This window comes from Nyctereutes procyonoides, unplaced genomic scaffold (assembly GCF_905146905.1).
Source record: "Nyctereutes procyonoides isolate TBG_1078 unplaced genomic scaffold, NYPRO_anot_genome, whole genome shotgun sequence".
Taxonomy (NCBI): domain Eukaryota; kingdom Metazoa; phylum Chordata; class Mammalia; order Carnivora; family Canidae; genus Nyctereutes; species Nyctereutes procyonoides.
Genome location: NW_026575046.1, coordinates 68,036,172 through 68,062,266, shown reverse-complemented (window position 1 = coordinate 68,062,266; position 26,095 = coordinate 68,036,172). Strand labels below are relative to the sequence as shown.

The 26,095-nt window shown below is 40.9% G+C and overlaps 1 protein-coding gene across 1 annotated transcript; it reads left to right on the top strand.

Moving 5' to 3' along the window:
* Positions 1-448: 448 nt before the first annotated feature.
* Positions 449-26,095, top strand: DDX21 (DExD-box helicase 21). Its single transcript, XM_055325687.1, has 15 exons — positions 449-600; positions 2,553-2,999; positions 5,699-5,774; positions 6,430-6,608; positions 8,255-8,372; positions 9,908-10,093; positions 11,034-11,179; positions 12,858-13,007; positions 13,387-13,548; positions 14,856-14,975; positions 16,362-16,435; positions 18,334-18,493; positions 19,303-19,437; positions 22,150-22,194; positions 23,320-26,095. The coding sequence occupies exons 1-15, from the start codon at positions 514-516 to the stop codon at positions 23,587-23,589; spliced, it is 2,355 nt and encodes a 784-aa protein (XP_055181662.1). The 5' UTR covers positions 449-513; the 3' UTR covers positions 23,590-26,095.

The following is a 26,095-nucleotide window of genomic DNA, read 5'->3' as shown; positions in this document are numbered from 1 at the left end:
TCCGCTACCTGGCATTACTGTGAATGCTCAGGGGATGTCTGCGTGCACGCATAAAGGAACGACCGAATCCGGACGGAACTCTAGTTCTTAACCAGGCCTGTGAGTCTGCGCACTTCGGCCAGGTGATCAAGAACAGACCTCGGTCGCGTCTGTGCCTGAAAGGATCTTGCCAACTCCAGCGATCTAACATAAACCACGGAAAAGCGACAAGTTATTTATGAGGTTAGGGCCACGGAGAATCTGGCCAGTGTTTGTTAACCTCTGGGGTTCCTCCCAGCCGGACCCTTCCAGTCCAGGCGCGGCGAGCGGACAGTTCCCCACCCCGCAGCACGGAGAGCCGCGCCGGCGCCCGCGCTAACCACGTGGGCCCCCGCCTCCCCCGGCCTTTCTGCTTCCGCCGGAACCGCCTTGCTACCGGAAGTGACGAAAGTGGGTGGTCTAGACGGGGAGTACAGTCTCTTCCTCTCCACGCGGTGGACCTGACCGGTCGGCCTGAATTGCTCGAGGTGAACGATGCCGGGGAAACTCCTTAGTGACGCGGGTTTGGACTCCGAGACCACCATGGAAGAAGTGGAGACACCGCGGAAGCAGAATGAGAAGGTGCCGCCGAGGGCCGAGGGACGACCCGGGGCGCCGAGGGGAGCGGGATACGGGAGCGGGGTGGGGTGCTCGGCTGGGCGGCGGTGGCGCGCACGCGGACGCGGCGTGTGCGGGTCCCGGTGTGGGGTTCGACCGGGAGGGTGCCAGGAACCCGTGCTCTCGGCGGGCGGTGGGCGCACGAGCGGCGCAGGCGGGCCGGAGCTGGGGTGAGCGCCTCCCACGTGGCCCGGGAGTCTGGGCGCCCCGCGCCCGGTGCGCATTTGGATGCTCATGCTTGGGCCCCACGTTGCTGGCTCGCTAACTCCGGGTGTGAGCGTGTGCGGAGGGAGTTGTCAGGTCAGGTAGGGACTGAAGCTTCAGAATAGACTGGCGATACCTCAGAGTGACACTTTAGTAGTAAGGGAAGTACGACTTGTTTGCCGGTGAGCAGCCTTTAGAAGATGAAGTATTCGGCTTAACGCCTACTGAGTAGATTTCCCGTGGAAAGGTAAGAAGATGCGTTGTTGTGCTGAGTGTACAGCATCTTTTTGATAGAGGGTCGGCGGTGTGTAGGGGTCTTAAGTTGCCTTGATAGCGGTCTGCCTCTTTACTGTTATTTCCTTAGTGATTTTCCTTAGTGATTTAACTTGTGACTGAGTCTCTGTTCCAAGATCAGTCGGTGAGAACAAAAATTGTCCCTGAATTCCTGTTGTGCATGACTTAGAATTTCCTTTCCTTTGCTGTGTATGAGTCTTTTTGATGCGGAGCTTTTACAACAGCAATATTTTGGCATTGTAGGAAGCCGAGGGAGCACAGTCTTGTCCTTACAGGTGGGGAGGAAGTGATCCTGGCTTACCTGCTCCACATCAGTGAAGGTATTCAGTTGTGGGATGCTCAAGTGAAGAGGGACATGGCCAAACCCTATCACATTCCAGAGGAGACCACCGGGTTAGGATATCCTTTCTTACTCGGTGGAACGAAGGGATGAAAGAACCGGAGTCTTGTGGGGAGACCAGATTATTTTTCTGATAGCTGAAAGGTGATCATTTGGGAAAGATTAGCATCACTCATGACTTGAGAGCAGAAGCAGGGCCTGAAGGTTCAGAGAGGCAGATTTCAGCTAAATATAATCTCCATGGTTCTGGAATTGGCCTTTCAGAGAGGTTTTAACAGAGGCTACAACACCTGTCTACTTGGTTTCGGTAATATTAATTAACTTTCAGTATATGAAAAGTTGGAAAAGGTCAGACATTTCAGGTAGGAGCCATAGCCCTGGGTTGGGTTGGGTTTGGAGTTTTGATTTTAAGATTTCACCCATTCCATTTCCTTGTAATGTGCTTCCCCCCCCCTTGAAATTAGATACATCTTTTTTACACATGGGGTGATAGATTGTGGGGGTTTATAGATTTTTGGTTCGTAAAGTGTCTTTGTAAAAATTAATTTGCACTTGTCAATAGCCAAGACAGATATTATGAATCACTGTTTTACCTGTACAGGAATTCTGGCAGAGAAAGAAATCTGCTTAACATCGTCCATCTGTGGATATATATGACCTTATTACTCTATTAGAATTAAACTACTTGATCTCTTTGTATAGTCATACATATGTGGTTTAGAGCCTTTTGGAGCATCCCATGAGCCACTCTAAATCCCTTATGAAAGTTTTATTTTACAACTTTTTTTTTTTTTACAACTTTTTCAACTAACAAGATTTGAATAGATACCAAGAGGCGTTGCATTCTCTTATAAGCTGATGAAATTATTGATATAACGGTACTTAAGTCCATATAACTAAGAAATGGTGCTAAAAAGCATAGTGTTTTGATTTATTACAAGGTGAAAATACAGATGTTGGAAAATGCCCCCCAATTGTGTTCATAATTATGTGATCTTTAAATAATCCAACATTGATGTGTCATACAAATGTATACTTGCTTTACTCAGTAGTTTGTATTTTCTTTGATTTTTTTTAGAAAGGTAGAAAGGAGAAACCAAAATCTATTAAGACTGAAGAGGCAACAGAAGTAAAAGAAGAAATTCCTTCCCCTAAAGCTAAAAAAGTTAAAAAGAAAGCTGAGTCTGAGGTTGACATGAATTCTCCTAAATCTAAAAAGGCAAAAAAGAAAGAGGAGCCATCTCAGGATGACATAATTTCTCCTAAAACCAAAAGTGTGAAAAAAACAAAGGAGTCCTTTGAAAAGAAAGTTGTTTCTCCTAAAACAAAAAAAGTAATAAAAAGTGAAGAACCTTCTGAAGAAGAGATAAGTGCTCCTAAGCCCAAGAAGATGAAGAAAGAAAAGGAAATGAATGGAGAAATTGGAGAGAAAAGCCCCAAACTGAAGAATGGATTCCCTCATTCTGGACTTGTCTCTAACACCAGTGAAACCCTAGGGGAAGAAAGTAACAGTGAGTTAGAGCAGGTAAAGTTGTATTTTAATGTATAGAATGTAGTTTTTATTGTTTCAGATAAATAAGTAGCTAATTGCTACTGGTATTTAAAAGTGGGAGAGGATGCCTGGCTCAGTCAATAGAGCATGTGACTCTTGATCTATATCTATATATATGTGTGTGATTTTACTCATTTTTATTTTTATTTTTATTTTTTTAATTTTTTTTTTTTAAGAGAATTTTCTTTTTTTTTTTTTAATTTTTATTTATTTATGATAGTCACAGAGAGAGAGAGAGAGAGGCACAGAGACACAGGCAGAGGGAGAAGCAGGCTCCATGCACCGGGAGCCCGACGTGGGATTCGATCCCGGGTCTCCAGGATCGCGCCCCGGGCCAAAGGCAGGCGCCAAACCGCTGCACCACCCAGGGATCCCCTAATTTTTTTTTTTTTGAAATTTTTTTTTATTTATTTATGATAGTCACAGAGAGAGAGAGAGAGAGAGGCAGAGACACAGGCAGAGGGAGAAGCAGGCTCCATGCACCGGAAGCCCGATGTGGGATTCGATCCCGGGTCTCCAGGATCGCGCCAAAGGCAGGCGCCAAAGGCAGGCGCCAAACCGCTGCGCCACCCAGGGATCCCGATTTTACTCATTTTTAGAGAGAGTGCGTGTACACTACTGGTGGAGAGGGGCAGAAGGAGAGGGAGAGAGAAAATTCTTTTTTTTTTTTTCTTAAAAATATTTATTTATTTATTTATTCATGAGAAACAGAGAGAGAGAGGCAGAGACACAGGCAGAGGGAGAAGCAGGCTCCATGCAAGGATCCCAATATGGGACTTGATCCCAGGTCTCCAGGATCACACCCTGGGCTGCAGGCGGCGCTAAACCCCTGCGCCACCGGGGCTACCCGAGAGAGAAAATTTGAAGTAGACTCCACACTGAATGCAGAGCCCGATGCAGGGTTCAGACTCATGACCCTGAGATCATGACTCAAGCTAAAACCAGGAGTCGGACACTAACAGACTGAGCCACTCAAGCTCCTCTTTATCCCCACTTTTATTTATTTATTTAAGAGATTTTATTTATTTAAAAAAAAAAAAAGAACAGAAGGAGAGGGCAGAGGAAGAAGCAGATTCCTCACTGAGCAGGAGTGCGATGTGGAGCTTGATCCTAGGACCTTGAGATCATGACCTGAGCCGAAAGCAGGTACTTAACCGACTGAGCCACCCACATGCCCCCCCCCCCACTTCTAAATGTTAAATATTGGGACACTGGGTGGCTCAGTGGTTGAGTATCCGCCTTTGAGCCCCTGTATCAAGTTGTGCATCAGGTTCCCTGCCAGGAGCCTGCTTCTCCTCTGCCTCTCTCACAGTATTGCTCATGAATAATTAAATAAAATCTTTAAAAAAAAAATGTTAGGGGAACGCCTGGGTGGCTCAGTGGTTGAGCGTCTTACTTTGGCTCAGGGCGGTGGTCCCCTGGTCCCGGGATCAAGTCCCATATTGGGCTCCCCACGGGGAGCCTGCTTCTCCCTCTGCCTGCCTCTGCCTCTCTCTGTTGTGTGTGTCTTTCATGAATAAAGAAATAAATAAAATCTTAAAAAAAATGTTAAATATTTTTAATGGATCCATAATCCATCATATAAATGTTTAGAAATTCACTTATTTCCTCTATTGGACATTTAGATTTTTCCTTTTTTTTTTAAATATTTTTTTTTATCTATGAGAGGCACAGAAAGCGAGAGGCAGAGACAGGCAGAGGGAGAAGCAGGCTCCATGCAGGGAGCCCAATGTGGAACTCGATCATGGGACCATGGGATCATGGGATCACGACGCAAGCCAAAGGCAGATGCTCAACCCCTGAGCCACCTAGGCGTCCCTAGATTTTTTACTTTAGAATGATGCCACAGTGACCACTTTGTGTTAAAATTTTGTTTCTTATTTTCTGTGAAAGATGTGACTGGGTGGAAAAGGGTTAGTGACCTTTCAGCGATATAGTAGTCCCCCCGATCTGATGTTTTGCTTTCCAGGGTTCCAGTTACCCTCTGTCAACCATGTTCAGGAGCAGATGATTCTCCTCCTGACACACTGTCAAAAGGTTAATAGTAGCCTGCCACTGCATCACAATGCCTATGTCATTCAACTCACCTAGGCATTTTATCAGTTCACATCATCCCAAGAAGGGTGAATGCAGAACAGGAAGATGTTTTGAGAGAAAGACCACATTCACATAATTTTTATTATGGTATATTGTTACAGTTGTTCTATTTTGTTATTGTTGTTGTTAGTTTCTTATGGTGCCTAACTTAAAAACTTATCTTGAATATATATGTGTAGGTAAAAAATAAATAAATAAATAAATAAATAAGGCTCCATACTATCTGTGGTTTCAGGTACCCACTGGGGGTCTTAGAACAAATCCCTTTTGGATAAGGAGGGACTACTGTATATTGTAGGTGTATGCGATGGCAACAGAATAGTTCTTAGTTGACACTGAATCTGCCTTCACTAGCCACACATAGTATATGTATGGTATATATTTGCTACAGATTTTTCTCTTGGTAGAGTTTTATAGATGATTATGGTATATTTCCTTTTCGGATCTTCTATTTTTGGTTAATTTAGAAGATATGTTTTAGAATTGGTTCTTTTGTTTCTTTCTCAGAAGGCTTCTCTATGATTACCTGTAAGGGTGAAGTTTCTAATTTCTTTCTGTGGCCCTTTACTTGATAGGAGATACCTGTGGAACAGAAAGAAGGAGCTTTCTCTAATTTTCCCATATCTGAAGAGACTATTAAACTTCTCAAAGGTAATATTTTTGGAAGTACTGTATAATGTTAGAATATTTATTTGGAAGCACTCCACTGTTTTTGTTGAGATAAAGGACAGTATATGCAACCATATAATAGATCCATGTATACAGTACAGGACTGTACTAGTGATGGCTTTGCTGCCTCTTAAGTAGGTGATTCAATTTTATTCAAACCAATATGTGTATTCAGAAGTGTGAGGACTGATTGCACTGGTTCATGCCATGTTCGTATTTTCTTTTTTATCCTTGCCCTCTTGTAAGGCATCTCTTAACGGTACCAACCTGACTCAGAACTCAGCCTAGCAGTGTCCCTGTGAATGAACTAGGTAGTCACAGATGCTTGAGTAGGTATTTCCTGAAGCAAGTGTGGCATGGTCCGAACTGCAAAGCACCTCATTTGGGTGCTTCAGTTGATCTGTGGATGAGATTTCATGACAAGTGACTAAAGTCTTAAATAATATTTACCATAATTTGGTGCTTTAAAGTTTGTTGATAACTTTCAGTCAAGCACATTCTTCACTACTAGAATACATTACAACCTGACTTTGTAGATACTGACTGGAAAGTAGAATTCCTTAATTCCGCAGGACCAGAAGCATGGCTGGGATGTTAAGAACTGCATTACCAGATAACATGGTTAATTTGTTCACAGCCCGTGGGGTGACCTTCCTGTTTCCTATACAAGCAAAGACATTTTACCATGTCTATAGTGGAAAGGACTTAATTGCACAGGCGCGGACAGGAACTGGGAAGACATTCTCCTTTGCCATCCCTTTGATTGTGAAGCTACAGGGAGAACTGCAAGACAGGAAAAGAGGTCGTGCCCCTCAGGTAATTGTCTTTAACACAGAGCTTAAGGGCTCCATATCTGCATAGGAGCAAAACGTCTCTTAGGCATTGTTTACATCATATACTACAGTTTTTTTGGTGGGTTCTCCTTAGAGCCTTTTTTTTTTCTTTTTTCTGATATGTATTACAGATCTTTATTTGAAACTAAAGTAGGATTATTCTTTTAAGAGTGTTGGACACAAACCCTATAAGTTTAAATATAATCCGCTCAGTGGTTGTGATCACCTGTATTAATGCCCATTGTGTTCCCTTCAAACTTTTTTATTTTATTATTATTATTATTTTTAAATTATTTATTTATGATAGACATACAGAGAGAGAGAGAGGCAGAGACAAGGCAGAGACACAGGCAGAGGGAGAAGCAGGCTCCATGCACCGGGAGCCCGACGTGGGACTCGATCCCGGGTCTCCAGGATCGCGCCCTGAGCCAAAGGCAGGCGCCAAACCACTGCGCCACCCAGGGATCCCCCATTGTGTTCCCTTCAAACCATTAGATGTCCCTGGGGCTTACAGGTTTGATGAAGTATCTCTGACCATTTTTACCTAGGTGGAGAGAACAGTTTTAGTAGAGATGCATAAGTAGAAGGAGGGGTACTCAGAGATGAAGAGACCAAGCTTCCTTGTCAAGATTGTGCATATTGGGTTCATTTCTGGAGAACCCGGCATTTGACAAACCTTAACTTCACTGACCTACCTTTGTTGTCATCGTGTCATCTTTCTGGCCCCACCTCACTGGCCTTTCAATGTCCATACTCCTCCCTCAGTAATTCATTGCTGTAAACAAATGCAGCATTAAACAAATGGATTATTTTAGCACTTGGAATTATCCAGCCTGGCACATAGTGGATATTTAGTAAATATCTGTTGGATGAATGTATCTGATGAATCATTGAATGTTCTTAAATCATACATGTTTCATGTTGTTACTTTACTTAAGTACCTATAGTCCTTTCTGTTTAATAAATATCCTGTTGGGGCAAACTCAGACTGCTCTGGGATATAAAGCCCCTCACCACGTTGGTCCTGCCTTAATTTGTCTTTGTTCTACTTTCAATTTAGTATAGAGGTTCAGTCCCTTGGTTTCAGAACCCAACTGTCTGAATTTAAATCCAGGTTTGCTTTGCTTCTTAGCCTTTTGTGTGTTTGTGTTCAAAATTGTGTGTTTATTGTAGGTGGGTGAATAACTTGTGAGAATTAAACGAGAACGATGCATAGTAAGCATTTAGTAGAGCCTGAGACAGTAAAAGCTCAAAGATTAGCTAATGTTATCAGCAGTGTTACTCCTTGCTCAAGTTGTTGCTTCTTAGAATGCTATTTTGCTATTTAGGTAGTAGTGGCTCCAGGAAACTCCCCAGTTCCTCTGGCCTACTCTGTGAGCCCTCCTGGAGCACCACATGTTTTGACCCTACTTTTCTTATGATTGGTAGGATCACAAACTTCTGAGTAGGTTTGTTAGGGACTGTATTATTACATCTATGATTCTTCACACCAAGTAGGTTGCAAAGCATATAATAGATATTTTGAAAATACTTGTTAAGATGAGTTGAGCCTTCTGGTGAATTCCAATTTTGTTAAGAAACAAATACTGCATAATACTTTGAATTCAGTGATTAGTTTTTCCTTTTCAGGTACTGGTTCTTGCACCCACGAGGGAGTTGGCAAATCAAGTAAGCAGAGACTTCAGTGACATCACAAGAAAGCTGGCGGTGGCTTGTTTTTATGGTGGAACTCCCTATGGAGGTCAAAGTAAGTAATTCCAAAAGTGAGGGAAGGAAATGCTAGCTATTATTGGATGCCCTGTTAGATTTCTCTGGCCTTGAAATCTGATTTTACCTCATTTAGTCATTTATTTTTTAATTAAAAAAAATTTTTTTTAGGATTGTTTAATCATTTATTGTGGTTTTCTTTTGTTATTGTTTATAGATGGTCAAGAATACGGTCCTACATGATGATGTGTATCAAATCCTATTTAGAGTTACTCGGATTTTTGTATTACTGCTCTGTTTATCTAAAGGCTACAAAGATCTCTTACTGAATCTGAGAGGATGGAGTCCACTTTGGCTTTTGGCACTAGAAAGTCATGATTCAGAGTTATTCTTTGTCAAGGATGATGGATCTGCCTCTTTTGGAGTCTTTCTTTCTTGCTACCAGTGGGCCGCCTTTTCTCTGGGCCCAAGAGCCAAATGCAAGTCCCTACTGGAATCCTGTAGGATTCCATTACTTACCAGTTCAAGACCTTGAAACTTTATTATGAGAGCAGATATGTAATTTGGGAAAGGATTTAAGGCTTTAAAAAATAAAAATGTTGGCATTGGCATGCAAGGCTTCTAACTATGTCTTTTCAGCTTTGGTTGAATGAACTAGGCTTTGACATCAGAAAAGTGTATGTTTGAATCTGAACTCTGCTCACAGTGTGATTTTAAGTTCAAGCTGCTTGATTTTTCTGCACTTCATTTTGTTCATATGAAAAATAAAGGTTACTAAACTCCCCCCGCCAGGGGTGTTGTGAGGATTGAATTGGATAATGTACATAGAGTGTCCAGTACGAACCCTAGACTGCAAGGGTAATTCAGTAAAAAGCTGCATCATTATCACTTTACCTCGTTATACTAGGGATCCCTGGGTGGCGCAGCGGTTTAGCGCCTGCCTTTGGCCCAGGGCGCGATCCTGGAAACCCCGGATCGAATCCCACGTCGGGCTCCTGGTGTATGGAGCCTGCTTCTCCCTCTGCCTATGTCTCTGCCTCTCTCTCTCACTGTGTGCCTATCATAAATAAATAAATAAATAAATAAATAAATAAATAAATAAATAAATAAATAAATAAATAAATAAATACAAACAAAAACAAAAATACCTCGTTATACTGGACTACGTTTTCCTGAACATCTCTACACCTCGGAATACTTGCCCTTTTTCCTGGTCTCGTTCTCTCCATACCTGCTTACCTTATATAAAGTTCTTATTCTTTTAAGATTCTCTTTTCCACTTTGTGAAACCCTGACACTTTCCACCACCAAGAAAGGCATTTCTTTCCTGGTGGTTCTGTCCCCCACTGGCGCATTTTTCTCTTAATGTCACATAATGCACTGGGCTGTCATTTCTTACCTGTTCTTCCCACTAGATTAAGGAATGCCTTGAGTATCTTTATCTTTGGTAGTTAGCATATTACCTTGTGCTTGTGGTTAATAAATATTTTAGAATAAAAACGTATTTAATGGATACCTCAGACTAATAAAAGGACTTAAAAACCCAGCCTGTCTTATCATTGATTTTGTTTACAGTTGAACGCATGCGGAATGGGATTGATATCCTGGTTGGAACCCCAGGTCGTATCAAAGACCACCTTCAGAATGGCAAGCTAGATCTCACCAAACTTAAGCATGTTGTCCTGGATGAAGTTGACCAAATGTTAGATATGGGGTTTGCTGATCAAGTGGAAGAGATTTTAAGTGTGGCATACAAAAAAGGTAAGCTCCAAATTCAAGGAACTGATGGAAGGGATTAGAGGAAGAGTGGTGACTATGTAGTCTTCTCAGAGCTAAATGAAGCCTTATATCAGGGGGTGACTTATTTTATTTAGGAAGACTTAACTTTCTTTTTTAAAAATCATGATTTATCACATAACTGTAATGGGGAAAATTTGGGAAAGTAAGAGAAGAAAAATCTCATATTCTTCCAGCTTGATGTGCTTTGCTTTGGATCTCTTTTCCTGACTCTGTACTATTGTGCATTTGTGTGTGTGTTAATTTTAATCTTGCTATGCAACAATTTGGCATAACACTGAAGAGGTTGTGCTATGATTTAATTCCATCTGTGTATTTTAATTTTTAAATAATTTAATAATTCTGCTTAGAAACATTTTTATGCAGAAAGCTTCTTTCACACGTCAGTATTTGGAATTTATTCTTTAGGATAGATGTCTCGAAATAAAATTACTGAGTTAAAAGGTATAAATAGTTCATGCTTCTCAATGTACATTATTAATCTCTCTCCAAAAGAGTTCTATCTACTCAAACCATCATTTGAAATACATGAAAATGCAGTGTTCTTCAAAGAGCAAACTTTATAAAACATGAGGGTTGGGGAGCTTTTCAGTACCTGACCTCAAAGAATGAATAGACTGAAATCCTAGACTCAAGAGACTGCAGAAATGAGTATAGAGGAGTATAGAATCTGTTCTGGTGTTTATCATAGGTTACTTGCTTAGTGATCTCCTTCACATAAATTACTTAGGGTACTATTTCTTTGCCCATTGGGAATCCCTATGTCTTTCATTTTTGTGTCATAAGTGCCTGGCTTGGCCTCACGTTGCTGTAGCATGCTGTTGGACCCTGGAAGAACTGGGTGATGTGAAGTACTGTGTAGGCTTATTTGGGTTATTCATACTGACTTTTTTTTCCCCCAAAGATTCAGAAGACAATCCCCAAACATTGCTTTTTTCTGCAACTTGCCCTCATTGGGTATATAATGTTGCTAAGAAATACATGAAATCTACATATGAACAGGTGGACCTGATTGGTAAAAAGACCCAGAAAACGGCAATAACCGTGGAGGTAAATGATTCATTCAGCTGCTATAATTAGTAAAAAATTGTATGTCGTGTTTTCCCTGTCTGATGATATTAAGACTGGTAAATATGCACTTTTTATGGATAAATACTAAATCCATGATCCATGTGAAGGGCCAAGTAAAGATCTATTTTATTTGAGTTGTATAGTATCTGTTTTCTAAATTTCATTATCTGGTAGTCTGATTTCAAAATCTTTTGGAATCTCTGTCTGAATTATGTAAGTAGGAAGAAATTATACCTAGAATTTAAATACTTTGAGAGCAGCAGAGGAATCTAGTACTTTGTGTTGAAGCCATTTTTATGTTAGGTTCCAGCACATAAATTCCTTTTACCAAGAAACAGACCTGCAGGCTGACTAATTGCATTTTTAAGTGGGTGAAAGGATGAAACATTCAGAAATTTTTCTGTCAGTTCCTTGGTGTCCTGTAGGAATGAAAAGATGATGTTTCTTTTTCTTCATTTTCCTGGTTGGTTCAGAAAATAGAGGAACGAGGGATGCCTGGGTGGCTCAGTGGGTTGAGCATCCGACTTTTTTTTTTTTTAATATTTAATTTATTTATTCATGAGGGACACAGAGGGAGAGGCAGGCTCCATGCAGGGGTCCCAAATGCAGGACTCCATCCCTGGACTCCAGAATCACACCCTGAGCTGAAGGCAGGCGCTTAACCCCTGAGCCATCCAGGCTATCCAGGTGTCTGGAGCATCCAACTCTTGATCTTGGCTTGGGTTAAATCTCAAAGTTGTGGGTTCAGGCCCTGCATTGGGCTCCATGCTGGGCATTTTAAAAAACAAAAGAAAGCAAGAAGGAGAGAAGGAAGAAGGGAGAGAGGTAGGGAGGAAAGAAGGAAATCGACGAACCGGAGAAAGGGGAACAACAGCTCCCTACTTTTTTTTTTTTTTTTAGATTTATTTTTTAAAGATTTTATTTATGTATGATAGAGAGAGAGAGAGGCAGAGACACAGGAAGAGGGAGAAGCAGGCTCCATGTAGGGAGCCCAGCATGGGACTCGATTCCGGGTCTCCAGGATCCCACCCTGGGCTGAGCCACTGGGGCTGCCCAAGAGTTGTTTATTTTAGAGAGAGGAAGCATGGAGGGGGGCACAGAGGGAGAGAGAGTCTTAAGCAGACTTCACACTGAGTACTGAGCTGGATGTGGAGCTTGATCTCACCATCCTGAGATCATGACCTGAGCTAAAACCGAGAATTGGACTCTTAACCAGTTGTGCCACCTAGGTGTCCCACAACTTTTTAAAAGACTTATTAGGGGCACCTGGGTGGCTTAGCAATTGAGCATCTGCCTTTGGCTCAGGGCGTGATCCCGGGGTCCTGGAATCGAGTCCCACATTGGGCTTGTGTGGGGAGTCTGCTTCTCCCTCTGCCTGTGTCTCTGCACACCTCCCCTCCGCCCCCCCATCTCTCTTTCCATCACTCATGCATAAATAAAATTTAAAAAGGTTTATTAATTTGAGAGAGAGAGAGACAGCTCTCTGCTTTAATGGTTTAGGTTTGTTTGTTTTTTTGTTTTTTTTCTCTACACAGTGGTGGCAGTGGTCTGCTCTAGTTAGGCTTAAACAATTGCTTCTAGCACTAGTAGTTTTGAGCAGATGATTTCAGGTTCCAGATAGGTTTTACTAAATACATCTTTTTTTCCCTCTCATAAGCACCTGGCTATCAAGTGCCACTGGACTCAAAGGGCAGCAGTTATTGGGGATGTGATCCGAGTATATAGTGGTTTTCATGGGCGTACCATTATCTTCTGCGAAACCAAGAAAGAAGCCCAGGAGTTGTCACAGAATGTGTCCATAAGGCAGGTTGGTCCTTGCCCTCCCTTTCCTTTAGGGAGGGAGCCTCTTCCAACTGATAGACCCCATTTCCCTGTGAGAGCTCCCCTGATCTGTCAGTCTCCTCTCACAGATGAGGGAAGGGTGACCCAAACCCAAGGCTATCCTGATGCAGTAGGTTTGATCGCTCTTGTCTGGTGATCTTTACCCAGTAAATATAGCTGGACATTGATTTAATGACCAAGGAGTAAGAAAAAATTTGAGCTTTATCCATGTAAGGCACATATTTTTCCCTCTGCTTTATTTTCAGTGGGAGTATCACAAAATAGAAATGTCTTTACAGGTCTTATGGGTGATATGAAAAGTACTTGTATTGTTGGTATCTTAAGCCAGTTTATTTCTTTGGCAGGATGCCCAATCATTGCATGGAGATATTCCTCAGAAGCAGAGAGAAATCACTCTGAAAGGTTTTAGAAATGGTGATTTTGGAGTTTTGGTTGCAACTAATGTTGCTGCTCGTGGGTTAGACATCCCTGAGGTTGATCTGGTGATACAGAGTTCTCCACCAAAGGTAAGTATTCTATATTATGTTTCATCTTACTGTTTGTTTTGACTACTAAAACAAATGGGAAGTTGTATTGTTTACTTCCTGTGGTTAGTAATAAGTATCTCTTGAGTGCTGGGATGCTACATGTGATTTTAAAAACAAACCTCTTCTGAGGTCCTTCCTTCAGAACTGACCATTGAGTGGAAGTGTGGTCAGTGTCCAGAGGTTGGGAGGAATATTTCTGGTTGGAGGGAGATTTGTTGTAGGTAGGATAGCTGTGAAGTGGACTTTGAAAATGGGGGGACTGAGGCAGGGTGAGGGTGGGATAAACTCATGAGCTAGAGGATATAGAAAAGATAGTCTCTGTGTTTAAAATTGCTTGGATTTGAGGGTGATGGGAATGTCTTAGGGAGGGCCTGAAGCATAGGTTATGTGGTGTGGACAGTGCTTCATGTGAATAAAAGTTAGTATAAAAGATCTTGTTCTGTTCCTGTTGCTTCAATTGTGAGGACCCCCACAAATTGGCAGATCCTTCAGGATTAGAAGGTTGTTTATAATGATAGAAAAAATACCTGATTACTATGAAGGCACCAGCTCTTTAAAGGGTCCTGTAGAACTGTGCTGTCCAATATGATGGCCACAGCCATGTGTAGCTGTCAAGCACTGGAAGTAGTCTGAACCAACACGTGTACTCTAGGTATAAAATAAACGTTGGATTTTTAAAAATAAGGGGATCCCTGGGTGGCTCAGTGGTTTGGCGCCTGCCTTTGGCCCAGGGCACAATCCTGGAGTCCTGGGATTGAGTCCCACATCGGGCTCCCGGCATGGAGCCTGCTTCTCCCTCTGCCTGTGTCTCTGCCTCTCTGTCTCTCTATCATAAATAAATAAATCTTTAAAAAATAATAATAATAATTTTAAACTTTCTATTATGTACACTGGATTTGGAAGCCTTACCAAAAAATGTAAAATATCTTAGTGATCAGCTGTTTCATATAGGTAGCATATTGAGGTGATACAACTTTTAGATGTATTGAGTTTAAAAATATATCATTAATTTAAATTTTTAGTTTTTTAGTGGGTTACTAGAAAATTGGATATTGAAATTACATATGTGCCTCTGTAACACAGCACTATTTAGATGATGCTTTTTGCATAATTGGATGGGGACCACTATTCTAGAGAGTTTTAAAAATTGTCACCGTTCGTTATTTTAGAAATGCTAGGGAACTTCATACTCTGGTATATAATATAACCACCATACCTGCCTCTGCATACACCACTCAGGTCTTTGTGTCCTTTGTTTGTGTCACTTATGTATTTTATTTCCATAGGATGTGGAGTCCTATATTCATCGCTCTGGGAGGACGGGCAGAGCTGGAAGGACAGGGATTTGCATCTGCTTTTATCAGCACAAGGAGGAGTATCAGTTAGCACAAGTGGAGCAAAAAGCGGTAAAATTGTTTTCTTAGCCTTCGTTCTGCAAATATTGAGTTCTAAACTCAGTCTTTTATTTTTTTAATTCATTTTTTATTAACTTTAAGTTGTATTTATTGCTAGTATGTGGCCATAATTGAAAGCTTGTTAGATACATATTATTTTATACATTGTCCTACAATATCAAGTCCAGTTTGAAATAAGTTTGCATTTGAAAGCGGTGGTTTTGTTTTCTCATATATTTCTTAAGATTTTATTTATTTATTTGAGAGAGAGTGAGACATGAGAGCATGATTGGGTTGAGGGGCAGAAGGAGAAGCAGACTCACTGCTGAGCAGGAGGCCTGATGTGGGGCTCAATTCCAGGACCCCAGGATTATGATCTGAGCCAGAAGCAGCCACTTAACCGACTGAAGTCACCCGTGCCCCACCCCATATATTTTTAACATAGATTGAGGGTTATAGGAATTGCTTAAAAACCAAAATAATAGGGGTGTTTTGGGATGCTCAGTGGGTTAAGCTGACTTGTGATTTTGGCTTGGGTCATGATCTCAGGGTCCTGGGATTGAGCCCTCCCTGTGTTGGGCTACACACTCAGCTGGGAGTCAGCTTCAGGATTCTCTCTCCCTCAAATAAATAAACCAATCTTAAAAAAATAAATAAATTTAGGATGGGAGAGAGAACATGGATTTTTCTGACAGATTAATTTCTCCCCTTCCCCTGGAGCTGACTATACTTGGTGACTTGCTTAAGGAGAAGGAGGGGGCACTTTACATGTAGTGCAGAATGCAGGCAAGCACTGCCTGGTTAGATGTGGTTAACATCAGTGATAAACAAATGCCTTGAGAATGATGTAATGAGACATACCTCTGGTTTTCTTCCCCCAAGCCCATAATCTCAGTCTAAGCATGCAAAAAACCTGATAGCCTCACAGTAAGGGACAGAATTTTTACAAAATACCTGACCAGTACTCCTTAAGTCTGACAAGGTCAAGAAAAACAAGGAAATGCAGAAACTGCCACAGATCAGAGGGGTCTAAGAATGCATGATAACTCAATGTGATGTTGTCACTGAAACAGAAAAAGGGTATTAGTACAAAAACTAGTGGAATTTGAATGAACTCTAGAATTCAGTTAATAGTGTTTTGATTTCTTAGCTATGACCAATGTACCATAGAGGTAATAATAGGGAAACTCAGTACATAAACATACAGGAACTGTGTAGTATCTTTGTACCTTTTCCATAAATCTAGAACCATTCTAAAATAGTTTGTCTTTTTCTTTTTTTTTAATCTTTTAAATGTGTAATAAGTATGTTTCATAATATTAAAAAATTAGAAGATTTAATCTCAATGAAAACAGTTAATGACCACATTGTACATTAAACTGGCTCATTTTCTTGTAGGGAATTAAATTTAAACGAATAGGTGTCCCGTCTGCAACAGAGATCATAAAAGCTTCCAGCAAAGATGCCATCAGGTATGTTTCCTGCTGCCGCTGTAGTCTGTTGTAGTGCTTGTTCCATTTATTGCCTGACTTCGTGTAGTTACGAGATTTGGTCTTCTGAATCTTATTTATTATTTTAAGTGATTTATAACTTGTTATGAAAATACTGTGCTGAAGTAAAAATTAAAATCCTAATTTGTACTCACTTTTTTTTTTTTTTAAAGATTATATATATTTATTCATGAGAGACAGAGAGGGGCAAAGACACAGGCAGAGGGAGAAGCAGGCTCCATGCAGGGAGCCCAACGTGCGAATCGTTCCCGGGTCTCCAGGGTCATACCCTGGGCCAAAGGCGGCGCTACCCGGGCTGCCCATACTCATTCCTACCCAATCCTGTTCAGCAGAGGAAACCACTGTCCATTATTAATAATTTAGCCTGCCTTGGGCATTTTAAGGAATCATATCTTAGACATGGTGTGGGTGCTTCTCATGTGAAAATTGATTAGAGAGTCACAGATTATTCCACATTGTCCTCAGTCTAGTCCCCCAACTGTTAGGAATGAGTTGATCATTTCTTTAAATTATTTCTAGAGGGTGAAGATTAGGTGAAGTATCAGTGTTTGTCACTGGAAGTGCTACTGGCATTGGGAAGGGTAGCTCAGCATCTCTGGCTATGCATTGTATTCCGGGGGGTGAGAATGGGATTAGTATTACAAAACCAGGAAGGTCCTGGATTATTTTCCCAAGATTTCCAAGAGGTGACCTACCTCCCCTGCTTAAGAACCACTGAGTCTGAGCGTCAGTTCTAGACTGTTTTCCATAATTGTTATAAATATGTGTAATGCAGGACACCTGGGTGGCTCAGAGATTGGATGCCTGCCTTTGACTCAGGGCATGATCTTGGAGTCCCAGGACCGAGTCCCACATCAGGCTCCCTGTATGGGGCCTGCTTCTCCCTCTGCCTATGTCTCTGCCTCTCTCTCTGTCTCTCTCATGAATAAATAAAGTTTTTTAAATTTTTCTTTAAAAAAATAAATATGTGTAATACTTATTTTTTAAAAAATAAGGGTGGGGACACCTAGGTGGCTCAGCTGATTAAGCAGCTAACTCTTGATCAAAGCTTGGGTCTTGATCTCAGGGTTGTGAGTTTAAGCATTGGGCTCTCTGCTGGGTGCAGAAATGGGGGGGGCGGTCTATGATCAGAGGAAATGCTGGATATTAGGATATTAATTAATAGCTCAAGAAAGTTCTCCAAAGGAAAATAATTTTCAAATTTATTTTAGCATGGCCAGCTTTAAGTATTCTGTAGACAGAGTTCTCCATGACACCAGTTAAGGCAATTTGGGGTTAGGTGGCCAGGCAGGAGAAAAGACAAGCTGTTGGGGTATGAGAGATGTCCTCTAGAGGGGCTGCCCTTCCAAAAGAGGCTGCCTCATGTGGCCTTGTTCATCCTTGTCCTGGATGACCTCTTTTGAAGAAGTGACATTTATTATCAACAAGGTAATAGTGACTCCCTAACCAATGTGTATTTTCATAAAAAGTCCATATCATTTTTAAGCAGATAGGGAAGTCCTTTTTCCTTTTATTTCAGAATGGAAATAGCTGTGGTATTTTCTTTTTCTTTTCTTTTTTTTTTTTAAAGATTTTATCTTTATCATAAATAATACTGTGGTGAACATCTTGATATTCATTCTGTTGTTTCCTTGGGATGAAACTTTTTTTATTTGACAGTAAAATCAAATTAGATGCAATCAGAGGAATGGATTTATTTTTACAGAAATGTGTGATGATTGTATCCATTGCATCAAAATGATGTTAGATATATGAAATATTTGAAAGTTAGCGATTTATCTTGAGATGTTCTTGCCCTGAAAATGCAATCTGTACACTTCTGTCCTTTCTCCTAACAAGTATACTCAATCACGCCATAGGCTTTTGGATTCTGTGCCTCCCACTGCCATTAGTCATTTCAAGCAGTCAGCGGAGAAACTAATAGAGGAGAAAGGAGCCGTGGAAGCCCTGGCAGCAGCCTTGGCCCATATTTCAGGTGCCACATCAGTAGACCAGCGCTCTCTGATCAACTCAGATGCGGTAAGGCTGTCATACTCTAACACTTCATATTTTGAGTTTGAGCAGGATTTGAAAGGGTTCAGTTAGACTTACCAGTTGCTTTAACTTTTGTGTGAAGGTAGATGTATGTAAACAAAGCCCATTAAGACAGAAAATAGGTTTGTAGTATCCTGTGTCTCAGTTGAGGGGGAATGACATTGAGTGCTAATAGGTATATGGTTTCTTTTTGGGATAATGAAGTGTTTGAGAATTTTAGATAGTGGTGATGGTTGAAACCTTGTGAATATACTAAAAACCCCTGAATTATATACTTCAAATGGTGTTACGGTATGTGAATCATAGGTAACTATTTTTAATCCTAAAAAAAAAAACCCAACCGTATAAACACATAAATGCATATGATACATTTAGCCAGTATACCTAGAAACTTAGGAAGGTATATGCTTTTTTTTTTAATGAAACTTTTGAAGTAATTGTAGGTTTATATATAGTTGTTCATTTGTTTGTTTAAATTCAGTTAGCCAATGGGTTTACATTTGGTTGTAAGAGCTAACACCGAGAGATCCCTTTTACACTTTGCCCAGTTTCCACCAATGGTAACATCTTACAAAACTGTAGTATCACAGCTGGGGTACTAACATTGGCACAATCCATCAATCTCATTCTGAGTTCCCCAGTTTTACTTGTCCTAATTTGTGTGTATATGTTGGAGGTGAAGGAAGAAGTAAATGCTTTTAGGAAGAACTTTTCTGGAAATATTTTAGAAACATGAGTGTAATTTTTTTATCAGTTAGATTTGAGACTAATTTCATTCTTCTTTCTTCTGTAAGGGCTTTGTGACCATGATCTTACGATGCTCAATTGAAATGCCAAACATTAGTTATGCTTGGAAAGAACTTAAAGAGCAGCTGGGAGAGGATATTGATTCCAAAGTGAAAGGAATGGTTTTTCTCAAAGGAAAGCAGGTAAGGAATACTGGGGCCTCTGTTGTGACCTTGCTTTGGTTCAGTAGTTTAATGTGGATGATAAAACTCCAAATGGAGGCTTCTCCCTGTTCTGTGGGGATGATGCACTTTTTGCTCTCTACTTAGTCTTCTCTGGGCATCATCCATGACCTTCAGTTGCCCTTTAGTCACTGACAACTACCCCATTTGTATCTCTACCCTGAACTATGCACACAGTGCTAGACATGGACATCTAGCTGCTTCCCTGACAATTTCTGCCCAGGCGGGGTTATTGAACAACTTAAAATTGTTCAAAATTGAATCCAAAGTCTTTTAATTTGGGTAGCCTGGGTGGCTCAGCGGTTTAGTGCCGCCTTCAGTCCATGGTGTGATCGAGTCCCACGTCAGTCTCCCTACATGGAGCCTGCTTCTTCCTCTGCCTCTGCCTGTGTCTGTGCCTCTCTCTTTCTCTGTGTCCCTTATGAATAAATAAATAAAATCTTTTAAAAAAAAAACCCAAAGTCTTTTAATTTAAACCTGAAATTTAAAATCTTGCCTTCCAAACCTGGTGTTCTTTCTTCCAGTCCTGCTCTCCGGTAACAGAACACACAAGCACAGCAGTTCCGAAACATTTTGGTCTTATAATTCCTTTACATTCTTAATAAATGTTGGGGATACCAAAAAGCTTTTGTTTATGTGAGTGATACCTATTAATATTTACCATATCAGAAATTAACCTGGAGTTCTAAAACCTAAACTTATTCCATTAGCCATCAGAGAGCAGTGATGCCATCACATGTAACTTAGTGTCTGGTATACTCCACTGTGTGCTTATGAGAGAACAAGAGTGGAAAGGACCCCTAACATTTTAGTGTTATGAAGATAGTTTTGACCTTGTGGAACTTCCCCAAAAGATCTCAGGTTTCCAGGGGTGCATGGACTATATTTTGAGAACCACTGGTCTAATGAACCAGATCAGATTTGTTGTCCACTAACTGCATGTCTATGTTGACCTCCTTAAGTAACTCCACATACTGTATGGGTTAAAGTCTCAGCCTTCACATGGAGGAGAAGAGTCCTCATGAGCTGGCTCCTGATCCCTTTATGAGTTTCATCCTTGCCTCCTCCCTGCCAGTACCCTCTGCTCCAGCAGTGCCATGTGCACCTTGCTTTCTTTCTATCATCCCAAATGCATGTTCAACCCAGCGTTAATACTGTTTCTTTCCCCCCATTATCCTTTATGACTTGACCTGGCGTTAAGTTTCCCTGTGAAGCTTCCCTGGCCAGATGGTAGAGTTGGTAGCATCTTTATCTGGATTTCAGAGTTCTTAGGATGTGCCTTTATTCAGTTAAATTTTTTTACCTTGCTGTGCATGCTACTGACCAAGAGCCTCAAGAACACTATGATATACTAATGGGGAAAAACTATATTCTAGGTATTTTATGCTCCAGTGAGGGCATGGTGTTAAATATTTAGTATTATATGTGAATGAAGGGACATCTGGCCGGCTTAGTCGGTAGAGCGTGCAACTTTTGTCTTGGGGTCCTGAGTACAAGCCTCATGCTGAATGTAGAGATTATAAATAAATAAATGGAAAAAATACATGTGAATGAAGATTCCCATTAATTGCAAAATCCATCAGTACCTGATGCTACCTGTGGTTATAATTGTGTGAATTATTGGGTGGAAATAGGTAAGCCTCATAAGATGTTTTATGTAAAAGCAGCCAGAGGAGAGGAGTCTGTTCAGCTACCTTGGTGCAAACCAAGAAACAGGACTTCCTTGATTGGGGGTGATTGGGGGTGATGGCACTGTTACTGTAGTATGTATGTATGCATTTATTTATTTATTTTTATGAGGGAGAACATGAGCAGGGAAGGGAAGAGCAGACAGAGGGAGAAGGAGAAGCAGACTCCCCGCTGAGCAGAGAGCTGGATGCAGTGCTCTGTCCCAGGACCCTGGGATCATGACGTGACCTGATGGCAGACGCGTAACTGACTAAGCCACCCAGGCACACCTAACTTTAAAAAAATTTTATAGCAGGATGAATTGTGAAAAACTAGAAAATTAACAATAGAAGATCATTTATTTTGGGGTGCCTGGGTGGCTCAGTCAGTTAAGCATCCAACTCTTGATTTCAGCTCAGGTCATGATCTCAGGGTTATGAGATGGAGCCCCACATCGGGCTCCATGCTGGGCATGGGGACTGCTTACAATTCTCTCTCACCCATTCCCCCTTCCCTCCCTCTCTTAAAAAAAATTTTTTTTTTCTACTTTTAGTTAGGTCATCTTGAATAGTAGACACTTTGTCTTGGGAAAGAAGTGTATTTCTAATATAAACTATTGGTTTTGGAGCCATTCTGACCAGATTTTTAGAATCTGCTCTGCTTATGAGCTGGGATCCTGTGACAAGTCAGCCTCTCTGAACATGTTTCCTCAGCTCTAAAATGTAGCTAATAGCTACTTGAGGAGTTATCCAAGAATGATCTCCAGTCAGTTCTGAATCATTTGGAATCCCTTTTAAAAATATCTTTAGGGGGAAAAAATATCCTTAGGTTTTTGGTATTGTGCTTTTGAGAGGTATAATATATTGGCCTTGGTCTAAAGTTAATACCTGGAGTCTTTTTGTTTCTGATTTTTAATAAAATACGTGATCTTTGGGAATATCACTCAATGTACACATCTGGCTTTGGTGAAAGGCTGGGTTAACTTGCATTTGTTTTGATTTCTAGGGGGTTTGCTTCGATGTCCCTACTGCAGCATTAACAGAAATACAGGTATTCTTGTCTCTTGGATTTTGAAATTAACGTATTTAAATTATAAAATGTTCACTACTGGGGTGCCTGGGTGGTTCAGTTGGTTGAGCAGCCGAGTCTTGAATTTGACTTGGTCATGATGTTGGGGTCACGGGGTCAAGCCCTGTGTTGAGCTTTGTCCTCAGCTCGAGTTGGTTTGGGATTCTCTCTCTTCCCTCTCCCCCTTCCCATCCCCCTGCTCATGCCCTTTCTTTAAAATAAGTAAGCAAGTAAATATAATCAATCTTTGAAATGTATTCATTACTGAAAATACAGAATAATAGAAAGGGAAACAACAGCTTTAGTCCCTTTTCTAAAAGACAATTAGAATTAATGAATTTTAGTATTTTTTTTCTCCTACCAGTCTTTTTTTTTCTCGTAGTCTTTTTATTCTGATAGTTTTCTTACTCAGCCTGCCTGTTTTCCTTCTTTCCTTTCTCTAGAGTTGTGAATAATATCTAGCTTTTTTTTCCTTGTGTATATTATATGGGGTTTACATAGACATTTTTTTAAATTGCTCTATCTTCATTCACTACTGAATGCATCCCCGGGTTGTATTATTTTTAACCACTGACCTTTTAGGGATCCCTGGGTGGCGCAGCGATTTGGCGCCTGCCTTTGGCCCAGGGCGCGATCCTGGAGACCCGGGATCGAATCCTACGTCGGGCTCCCGGTGCATGGGGCCTGCTTCTCCTTCTGCCTGTGTCTCTGCCTCTCTCTCTCTCTCTCTCTCTCTCTCTCTCTGTGATTATCATAAATAAATACAAATTAAAAAACAAAAACACACTGAGCTTTTAAACACTTGGGTTATCAGTCAGGTTTTTCTTTAGAGAAAAGGCAAGGGAATGGTCTTTCTCTTGCCTTTTTAAACCAAATTCAATAAAAATCAGAGCAGGTGGGGATCCCTGCCTGGGTGGCTCAGTGGTTTAGCACCGTCTTTGGCCCAGGGCATGATCTTGGAGTCCCGGGATCAAGTCTATGCATGGAGCCTACTTCTCCCTCTGCCTGTGTCTCTGCCTCTCTCTCTGTGTCTCTCATGAATAAATAAATTTAAAAATCTTAAAAAAAAAAATCAGAGCAGGTAAAAATAAAACCATCTTTCTGCAGGAAAAATGGCATGATTCGCGTCGCTGGCAGCTCTCTGTAGCCACGGAGCAACCAGAGCTGGAAGGACCTCGGGAAGGATATCGAAACTTCCGTGGACAGCGGGAAGGCAGTCGAGGCTCCCGGGGACAGCGGGAAGGCAGTCGAGGCTTTAGAGGACAGCGGGAGGGAAATCGAAGCTTCAGAGGACAGCGATCAAGAGGTGGCAACAAAAATAACAGATACCCAAACAAAGGCCAGAAGAGGAGTTTCAGTAAAGCATTTGGGCAGTAATTTGAAGTGGAGTTTATGCAGTAACATGGAACTGAACACTGATTTTCCTGCAAGGTTAAAAGCACACTGTTTCCTTCCTGACCACTTGCCTTGTCCCCATCTCTTCCAGAGAGACAAGCTTCATGGAAATTATTTCATCCGATGATTATGATTTGTAACTATTGCTACTTCTGTATCAGGTTTATCTTTTGAAAGGGTGTATGAATTCATTAAATTTTGTTCTGATACACTGTGGGTTGTAAGATAAAATCAAGCATGATTTTGCCCATACTTTTTAAGTTGATCTGTCTTTATACTTAGTGTCCTTCCTTGAATACCTATGGGGAAGATAGTGTTCTCTGGAGAGGCACTCTGCACAGTCCAGGCTTGGGTCTGTAATTAGCATTCCTCAGCCATCTGCCTAACAGGGACTCACGTGGTCCTGTAACATGTCTTCTGAGAATTAGTACTGAGCAATGTTTTGAAGCAAGGTTTCAAACTTAGCTGGGAGGTAATACATTTTATGGCAGCTTATGCTCTAGGTTTGGAGGATGGTGACACAAATGGAGACATTATATAGATTTGCCATTGTTATGTACATTTTTATACATTTTTAACTTTTTAAAATTTTTATTTATTTATGATAGTCACAGAGAGAGAGAGAGAGAGAGGCAGAGACACAGGCAGAGGGAGAAGCAGGCTCCGTGCATCGGGAGCCCGACGTGGGACTCGATCCCGGGTCTCCAGGATCGCGCCCTGGGCCAAAGGCAGGCGCTAAACTGCTGCGCCACCCAGGGATCCCCATTTTTAACTTTTTAAAGTGACAGATGCTTCCATGAATTCTTCACAGATTTTATCTATTTACGTATAAAGAAGTATTTTAATAGAAAGCAAGTGTCTTTAAGGAATTGCAAATGTGTAAGATGTCCCCATAACTTTCTTTGTAAGTAAGGAGGATGAATAATAGGTGCTTGATGTAATGATAATGTACTCCACTTCCTATTGGAAGATTAACATTATTTACCAAGAAGGAATTAGGGGGTCAGGGGCAGAGATTTGCATTGCTGACAAGAGTCAGGAAACCCACTGAAAATGTTTTTCACTTGTGAGAAGGAAACCTGCATCTCTGTTGAGAACAAAGATGCATGATAAAACATTCTTTTCACAGTAAAAACAGCAGGTTATTAATGTTTCTAGAGATGAACTTCTAATGCGTAAACTGGAGTTTTAGGTAGAATGATTCAGTATGTTTTCTCAGAGTCCTAGTTCCTGTAGCCATGGTGTAGGATCTGTTTCTGTAAGACTGCTATTCCATCAAGAGGTTTTATAGCTGCTTAGGGACTTCCTTTTAGGACAGTCTCCGTATGGTTATTTTAAATTGTTGCTTTGAGGGAACTGAAGAACTTCACATAGCCCCTGGCCAGGTAACTCTGAGTTCTCAAATATTACTTCTCTGACAAACTTCTGCATGGTGCAGGAGCATAAGAATGGCATTGTTTTCTTGCCTTATTAGTTCCTAGAAATTCTGTACTGGGAATCTCAGGGAATACACTGATAGGAGAAGTTAATATACATGGCCTGTCTTGTTTTCATTTGATTATTTTTGAACAGTTAAAATCTTGCTGAGCCCTGGTTTTTCTCACTGGATTGAGTCTTTTATCTAATTGCCTTTTACCCTGTGACCTTGCAGTAAGGTGTTCAAATAGCAGATCAATTCTTTGATGCTTGAGGCAATGTGTCCTTCCTCTGTTTGGACTTCAGGTCTGTCCTTCATTCCTGACTAGATGTTTCTCTGTTTTCAGAAATTCTTTTGGCTTTTCTTTCTTGATCCACTTGTCCATTTTACCACTTTTCCTCCCACTCCTCACGGCTTCCCGTCAAGCCACAGAGTCTCAGGAGAGGGTGTTTGATGACTTGACAACTCATGTGCTGTGTAGATGATAATGTCTTAGATTCTGGTTTTGCTCAAGTACTGAGCATATTTTAATAACAACCAAAATATTTCCTACTCTGAATAGGAATGGTTCCTTATCAAGGAGATTAAAAGAACACGTTACCTGTCCTTTAGGAAGGAGCATTTAAAACCTTGATGTGGATTAGCCTACAGAAAAATAATCTGGCAGAAAACAAGGGTAAGGGGGAGGCATTTAATGGGAGTTTCACTTCATACAACTTAATTTCAAGGAAAACATGGCTGTTTCAAATAAATGAAGCTGAAGTTTCTCCTGGATCCCAGAATTCACACCATACTTAAAAATACATCATCCAGCTATTACATGATTTTAATGGGGTTGTTAGACTAGTGGGGGAAATGTGCTTTTTACTATTTTCTATGGAGAAAATATTTTCCAATGTAACAAACTCAATGAACTTTTAAAATACAATCCATTTACATTGGAGCTATCGGTGCAGCAGATCCTTTACAATTGTACATAAAATGCTTTTTCTGTAAAATTGAGTTAATATATAAAATACTGCATTATGCCAGAATAAAGGTATTAATATTTCCTATTTATCTTTTTGGTGG